Genomic DNA, 8844 nt, shown 5'->3' on the forward strand with positions numbered 1-8844 from the left:
GAACAACTACTGAATAAATAATGAGTCACAGCCCTCATTAATGAATTATTATATACTTGAGAAATACAAAACAAGTCTTGACAATTTGTGGTCTATGTATCGGCATTGAGTTAATCTAATAATAACAGTTTGATATCTGTAAATTTGTACTAATGTCAACAAACATAATCTACTATAAGCAACAGAACAGTAATCACATCTGTAATCAATATTTGGGGGGCACTCATATTCATAAACTGCAAGAACTTTGCGTGAACATGCAATTCATGTTTAGCAGTGGTCAAGGTTACAAAAAACAGGACTAGACACATAACTAACATTTATGCTATATTATGCATTTAATAGAATGAACTGCATTTATGCTTAAGGTACATATGTTTGACATACTTTGATAACCTCTTTTTACTCTACATGCCAATGAAAATCTCTAAATATAATTCATTTTAAAAGAATTTTTAACACAAAGATAAAACTCCAAGATCTGTTTGAGTTAATGGTATTTGATGTTTCTTCTATTGCATTTATTTACTGTGGAGGGTTGTGCATTTTAAGTTCACATATCACTGATGCATGAACCTGCATTCAGGACAACGCCCCAAAGTCTTTATCATCTTTTGGTAACCACAAATGTCAAATGGCTTTAGAAACTTTAGCACATTGCAAAATGAACAGATCAAAATGAAACAACAAAACATTTAGCATGTGACTGAAGTGCAATACTATGGAAATGATAACAAATTAGTATCTAAAAGATGTCTATTGGCACATTCCCAAAACAAATACTTTTTCAATTTCCTAAAACTAACTCTTCCTTATATCAAGTATTTGTGAGGTAGTATTAAATATTAATTAGCAAGTGTAATATTTGTTCAAGCTACATTCCTGTACAGTTCTATTGCTTAAATTCAGTAGTGAGTGAGTGCCCAAACCACACTACACTCAGGTCTTTGGTTTTTTACAGTACTAATACAATGCATGTCTAAAGCTTTTGGTAGCAATTTTATAACAGAGCACATTTACAAATTACTATCATCAATTCATCATCAGATACACACTGCTAACAATTCAAAGGCATAATATGAGAAGAAGTGAATCCTCTAAAATTGATCATGTTTGCTCAAACTACACAGAACACAGTCAGGAGAGCCCTAATGAGCAACCTAGATCAGAGCTGAAAGATCTCATCCTCCCGGTCCCTCAAATTCCTGGTCCGTCTGGTGATGGTAATGGGAACATCTCCCAGAACTGCCTGCTGAGTAGAAGCTTTGCTGGAATCCAGATTGCCAAAATAGAGTTGTTCCATAGAGGAGAACCTATAAACAAAGCAAAAGTAAAGGCTTAGGTGATCCATTAATGTAGCACTAAAGACATCAATTAATAGATTTCAAATGTGAGTACCCAGTTTGTAATGGATTAACTAATGCTCAATGTATTAGTAGAAAAAGACATGACTCATGGTGCTTCCATTTAATTCTTGTTGAATCTTTTGAGACACCTGAGTGACAGCAAACAAGCTCCCAGACAACGCAAATAACTGAATTCTGTAATGTCATAATGAAAATGACTGCCGTCATAATTCCATTCAGCCAACTTACTGTTTCTCTCCCTCCTGACACCTCTTCACTGCTGCTTGTTTTGACTGACTGATCAAGCTGTCTATCTTTTTCAGGTACTCCACTGGAGAGAGTTCAGCATTCTCTTCATGCCTACTAGAGTCTGTTTGGCTTTTATAGGTCTCATCTGAAGTCTTTGTGCGTGTTTGTGCTGGACTTGTCTCCTCCTCAGTCAATTCCACTCCAATGCTGAAAGACACAGACTCCGTCAGCACAGGAATGAAGAGGGACTCCTTCAGGAATATTGAATCATTTGTGTACAGTCTGTTTGCCCTTTTGATTTGCTCCATCTATAAAGATAAAGATATTGCACACTATATTACATTGTTACACGTACAAACCAACAATACATCTAAACGTTCACAACCAATGTCTACAATAATATAAAAAGCAAACTGCAGAACTGCAAGTGTTTTCTGTTTACTTACAGAAACGCCATACTTAAGTGACAGTCCTTGCAAAGTCTCACCGGGCTGAACTTTGTGTTCAATTCGTCTTTGTCTAATGGGTGACAAAGAGGAGGACACGAGACTGCCATAAGACCGAGTCCGCTGGCCGCGGAGGAGGCTGTGAGTCCCGGTCAGTGTCGGAGTGTGCTCCGAGGACATGGCCTGAACTCAAGCGGGATCAAGCCTTTAATGATCACACACATTCTCCAGAAAGTGAACACATGACAGGAGTGTTGAGCATAACAGATGCTTCGAGAAATCAAATCAATGATGGCAGATAGGAAATCAATCAATTAATAATGTGATTTGGCAACAACGCGAATCAACCAACGAAGATTTAACGAATTACCCCTCCTGTTCGAATAAACTGGTCAGCGAGCGATATAACAAACTAGATTAAAGCCTTCTAACTCAACTGAACCAGAAGCTAAAAAATAAAAACACTGAGAAATTATACTTCCGTACGACATAACACTTTGACTTGTAGTTACTTTGCTATTTAAATTCAGCGGCAGTTTGAAAATTAACAATGGCAGCGATTAAAAGGTACATAATCCATTAAACCATAAAAAATTTAGCAAATGCTACCGGTAGCCGTTTCTTGCTAGGTTCAGCCAGTCTGAATCTGAAAAGCTTTTTTGTCACAATTTTAGCAGATTAGTTTCGTTTCTGTTGCCATGGCGTCAACTAGAGATAGGATCCGCCCACATTAATCCCACATTGCAGGAAGAAAATAATATTTGTAGTAGAAATGTGAGATTAACAATGACAGCTAAAATAAAAAGCTACATTTAATACCTGGGAGAATACGAGAAGTCTTCAAGTCGCCAAACATGTCTTTCAAAAGGGAGGGTGATGATCAAAGTCAACTAAATATACTGAAAGTACTTTAACATGCACACTTGTGCACTTTCGTACATATCTGTACATATCAACTCTTCTGTACATTATTAATATTCTGTGTCTGTCTCTCGTTCAATACATATATTATTTTATGATTCTGTGTCTAGCTGTTGTATTTCTGTGAGTATTTGAAGGTTGTTACCGAAACGAAATTATGTGTGTGTGTGTGTGTGTGAGAGAGAGAGAGAGAGAGAGAGAGTGAGTGAACGAGCATACTTGGCAGTGCAATAAAGCACTTTCTGATTCTGATTTAAGCATCTTTATACTATATCGCGGTATACAGCCAAACAGATGGACAGGTCTGATTTGCAAACATGTATCAGTCCCTTTCTTTTTCTCTCTGTGTTTTTCTGACTTTCTAAAACAAAAAAACGACGTGTTGCAGATCTTCTATCTAACTTTATCCCAGATGGAGAAGCTGCTTGAATGAAAAATGGAAGGTGATTCTTTAATACTGGTTGATTTAACATTTAAGAGTTGGACCGTTTACTACTTTCATATCAGTCTGTGTCTATGGCTGTATTCTTTATCCCCTTCACAGTTAAATTTAGTCTCCGTTTGATTCTTCACTGTAGATAAACCTGCCTTGTGTGTTCTCACTGTCCTGTGTTTGACACCGTTGATATGATCATGGTACACAGTAAGGGAAAGCGGCACATTGAGGGTGAGATTCTGTCTATGTATTTATTCATTCACTGTTTAATGTGGCACTTAGGATTTAAGTCTTCTTTAAACTATTTCTTTCAAGATATGGAATGGTTTTACACAGTGTGCGAATTACACAAAGACCTTCAGGGGGGTCAGGGGGTTTGTGTTGTTGTAGTTGGGGTTTATGATTTAATTATACACTTTACATTAAGGTTATATATGTTAACAAATGCACATGTAACAGGTATTACATTCCAAATTAGGTTTCAGGAAATAACTATGAATATTTTTTCACACGTTTGTTCATCTTGGAATTCTTGGTTTATGTTAATTTATACATACAATATTATTAATTGTTAGTTCATGTTAGTTCTTAATGATGTTACATTACTAATTTTCTATATTAAATTGTATTAGTGTATGTAGAAATTGACATATACCATTATTAAAAATGGTGTAAAAATATTGTATTTTTCATGTTAATTAATTGTGTAATATTAATGTATACACACAACCTTATTGTCATAAGTTACTGATACATTTAATAAAGATGAATCAAACAATACTTCCATGGATAGACTACCTAAATGTAAATATTATCATGCACTTTCTCAACTACTCCTAAACTAACTTATCTTCACTAAATGGTGAAAAACTTCTCTCTTTGTTCTCTTCTTCTGGCTCTTGTGGTCTTCACTGGTGATTGAAATCTCAGTACAAAAGGCAGAATTTATTTATTTGTTGCAAATATCACTCCATGTTGCTAGAATTCGCTATCATTTGGGCTTCATTTTTCTTTTAATTAAAAAAAAAAATACAAATTTTTTATGGCATTTGTGAGTAGGGTTGTTTCTTACAACATGGCCATCAGGTTATTTAAAACAGAAAATTGAGTTGATTTTATTTATTCATTATTCTTAATGTTATTCTATGACATGAGAATATATATCTTATTTTCATTTCAAAAAGAACGCTACAGTTTTGTTTCTTTCTTTTTCCTTCTACCGGCCAATGACGATTTTGAGAAATCACGCCCACTGCCTATTATTGTTGCTATAATAACGATTGGTGGTTATTTTTAGTTATTTCAGAAAACAAATTAATTCATACACTCGAATTATCAGCATTAAGTTAAAAAAGTTGAAAAAATTTTATCATTCAACTGAACTGTACAGAAGCATTTTAGACACTGACATTTGCAGCGCTCTGTACAATCACAGAATTTGTATTTTATTTTGTTTAAAAAAAAATAATAATAATTCTTTGTGCATTCACCTGAATTCTTCGTGCAAACCCCCCCCCCCCCCCCCATAATTTGCACCCTGGTTTTATGGCAAAAAAAATCAACTGCAGCGTTAAATTGATAAAAGAAGGCATCAAGACTATGTCAAAGCAGAAGATGAATGGTAGGTGACAGAACTGCTGTCCTGGCATGCACATACTGTACACTTAGGCCACATTGAAAATCTGATACTAATGTAATACAAACCAGAAAATAAACAAAAAGTTTTTATAGTTTAAAAATTACAATTATGAAATGTAATGATACAAAATAATAAGAAATGTTTAAGATTCTGCATAATTTCTAGGCCACTAATCAAATAAGCAAGTTTTTTGACACTGACCATGTTAAAGGAATAGTTCACCCAAAAATCAAAATTCTCTTATAATTTACTTACCCTCATGCCATCCCAGATGTGTGTGATTTTCTTTCTTCTGCTGAATACAAACAAAGATTTTTTTAGGAGAATATCACAGCTCTGTAGGTCCATCCAATGCAAATGAATGGTGACCAAAACTTTAAAGCTCCAAAAAACACATAAAGGCAGCATTAACGGTTATCCATATGGCTCCAGTGGTTATATCCAAGTGATATTATTGGTGTGAGTGAGAAACAGATCAATATTTACTGCCCAGTAGGTGGCGATATGCACTAAGAATGAGAATCAACAAAAACAAAAGAAGAAGAATGTGGAAGTGAAAGAGGACATTTATAGTAAAACATTGACATAAATATTGATCTGTTTCTCACCAACATCTATCATATCACTTCTGAAGACATGGATTTAACCACTGGAGCCTTATAGATTACTTTTATGCTGACTTTGTGCTTTTTTTTTTTTTAGCTTCAAAGTTCTGGCCACCATTCACTTGCATTGAATGGACCAACAGAGCAGATACATACTTTTGAACCTCACTGTAACCCTCATTCAAAACATGGTAATAGACTCAATACATTATGCTTGTCCTCAGGAACCCTCCAGTTTAGCTCCTCTACTCACCCAAACTCGTAAAATCACTCATCATGCCTTACTCATAACTGTGCCATACAGTAGCTGCCACAGGAAGGCCAGGTAATGTTTTGGGATTGTATTATCTTTGGGTTTACCTCTGCAGTGATATGTCTGTATATTTGTATTAATAAGCCATTATAGACTGATTATCATATTCTTTGATTACTGTTCACAGATTCTTTCCATTGATTGTAATATCAGTGTCATTGTTCTTTTAGCGAACGATCTGAATCCTCTGGATATGGCCAAGAGGACATAAATTGTCAAGTCAACAAAATCATCTCACCATGTAACCATGAACCTACTACTATGAGAACATTAAGTGCTGACACAATATCAGCCACCAGCACAACAGTTAGCTACAACACAAAAGTATTATATATTTTAAAGCAAGGCTCATGTTTATAAGTCATTTTCATTTGCCACCTGCATAGTATGTAATTATCATTTGTAGTGCATCAGGGCCAGAGTGAAGGGAAAGGGGAGACAAAGAAAAGGAAAAAAGGATCCAACACTGTGAGCTCCACTGAATGTATGCCTCTAACAGAGCAGAGATGCAAAGAACTAGAACACTACCTCAGATTAAAGAGGTACGGCAACACTCAACACAATGACACACTTTACCTAATTTATCTCACATGCGTGACTATAGATCTCAAGTTAGTATACGTAGAGGTATTAAAACAGCAAAAGAATAGTGTTAAAGTTTTAAATATGCTTATGTTTTATACTTTGGTTCTGTGTAAAGGAAACGCTGCATTAGAGCTGCTTTGCTGTTGTCATAAGACTTGGCCTGTGTCTTGTTTTCTGTCGGCTGTTCACTAGAATGAATACATAAAGTAATGAGACACAGCTGAGGTTAAATAAGTGCAAGAAACAAAACACCAATATGCTTGTATGTTTGTTCAGTATGCAAATATATGTGAGAAAGAAGACCAGTTGGAATTCAATATGCAAATGTCACAATGATGTAATCTGTCGGTCATATTTGGAATCGCATACATTCTATGAATGTAAGTCAAAGGCGAGATTTTCAAACATAACTTTTTTGAAAGTTTACATATTATAAAAAATAAAAATAGATAGCACAACAAAAGAGGCGGTCACATTAGGGTTTGAACACACTAATTTTTTCCGAACAACGTAACGGACCAGAATATGTCACGTGGGAGAGCTTCTGGTATAAGTAAATAATACATCACAAATAACAAATAATATTATATTTAAAATGTTCCTGCAACAATAAAACATGCAGTGTTGAAATATGTATTCTTTGTATTGAGCCTGATGTCAGTGTGTGACGTTTCGATCTTCTGCTGGTCACGCGTCCTCTCGTCAAACAGATTCGCAGGTCAGAGTTCCCCAAACTTGAACTCTTGTACACAGCGGAGTACGGAATTTCTTCGCATGAGCTTGTGTTTCCGCTCTCCCACATTGGGATGTGTTTGAATGAGAGTGAATAGATCGTGAAGAATACTGTGACCACCCCTTCAGGCTGAATTATCTAAAATACAAAGTTTACATTAGATTCTCACTGTGAGATCATTAAATAACTGTATGCTCCTTATTTAATAATATTTTGGCCTTTTACTCCTTTTTTTTTTTTTTTACTCCATTGGTCCAGTTCTGGGTGGCGTCAGGACAGAAGTGGTAAATGGGTAAAAGATGAGAATGCCGAGATTGACTCAGATGAAGAAGAACCATCTCTGTTGCCTCCTTGCAGTGAATCTTCATAGCAGACTCAGCTAAAACAGCTGAATATCATGACTGATGTTCCATACTATTCAGCCACTGCCAAATAAGCTCCAGGCTACATTTAAACTGATCTGTGTGTAGGATGACGATAATGTCTTGATGGTCACAGCTCTCATATTACATATTTTATGTCCAGGCCTCTATGACCCACATTATTTGCAGTATGGTCGAAACTATTGAAAGACTTTTTAGTTGCAAGTTTTTATAAGTACTGTGTACTTGAGGTCTTGTTTAAACATTTTCCCACTAAATAGAGGATTTTTTTAGTTTAGATAGACATATGTAAATCCTTTTTGCACTATGTAAATAAAGTTATGACTTTAAGACAAAGAAAAATTATGAATCTCATGTGATGTAATTTTTTACAAATTTGCTCAATATTTTGCTCCCATTGTCAGAATGTTGTTTGGATGATTGAGGAGGTCCAGTTCCAAATCTAGAGCAGAATGTGGAACGGCTGCTTTCTGTGGTTCCATTGCCAAATGCCATCAGAGTGAGCTTGGTGTAGTGAAGTTTAATCAGCTATGGAAATGACAAGTACCCACACCAAAAACTACTGTTAACTTATGTGCTTGCAGTTCCTTTCAACAAATTCCCTTAACACACTGTCTAACACCCTTTTCTTTAAAAAACAAAGTAACATCTAGTGCTTAATTGATGCAAGACGCAGATGATTCTTGAGATTATTGACAGGTTTGCAGCTGTTCCACAGGGGACCATAAATCTTCTGAAGCCCCCCTTCCCTCCCAGTGAGGTGATATATTTGGAGCTTTGTAACTCAAACCCATGAGGCTGAGTTTCATGACTGGGTGGTTTGCGTTTATAAATAGGTTGGTGGAGAGGGGGTAGGAAGTGCGGCCAGGGGGAATTGAATAGTTCCACTTGAGTTGTGCTACTGGGTTTGGGTCAGGTTAATCACATGATCAAAGATATTGTATGACATTATTTATCCATCATTTTATATTTATATAATCTAAACTCAGCAAGTTGTTACAGTGTCCATACAGTCAGATGACAACTTCTTTAGTAGGGCTGTATTAAATGGATATTTCACCCAATTTAGAAGATCTGTCATCATTTCCTCACCCTCATGTTGTTCCAAACCTGTATGACTTCTGTTTTTTCCACTGAATACAAAAGATGGAATGTTAGGGACTTCAGTTGACATTCACTTTCATTGCA

General features: G+C 35.7%; 1 protein-coding gene across 10 annotated transcripts; it reads right to left on the minus strand.

The window, feature by feature from the left end:
• Positions 1–230: 230 nt before the first annotated feature.
• Positions 231–7307, minus strand: LOC127452963 (lysM and putative peptidoglycan-binding domain-containing protein 1-like). Of its 10 annotated transcripts, none has more exons than XM_051718893.1 (4): positions 6639–7307; positions 5293–5329; positions 1596–1903; positions 231–1313 (listed from the first exon to the last, which is right to left on the minus strand). In XM_051718893.1, the coding sequence occupies exons 1-4, from the start codon at positions 6665–6667 to the stop codon at positions 1166–1168; spliced, it is 522 nt and encodes a 173-aa protein (XP_051574853.1). In that variant the 5' UTR covers positions 6668–7307; the 3' UTR covers positions 231–1165. The 10 variants fall into 10 exon arrangements, with proteins under 10 accessions (XP_051574853.1, XP_051574852.1, XP_051574855.1 ...); XM_051718892.1 differs by having other exon boundaries at positions 5293–5332; XM_051718895.1 differs by adding an exon at positions 2042–2114 and having other exon boundaries at positions 5293–7307.
• Between the last annotated feature and the right edge of the window lie 1537 nt (positions 7308–8844).

Source organism: Myxocyprinus asiaticus, chromosome 15 (assembly GCF_019703515.2).
Source record: "Myxocyprinus asiaticus isolate MX2 ecotype Aquarium Trade chromosome 15, UBuf_Myxa_2, whole genome shotgun sequence".
NCBI lineage: Eukaryota > Metazoa > Chordata > Actinopteri > Cypriniformes > Catostomidae > Myxocyprinus > Myxocyprinus asiaticus.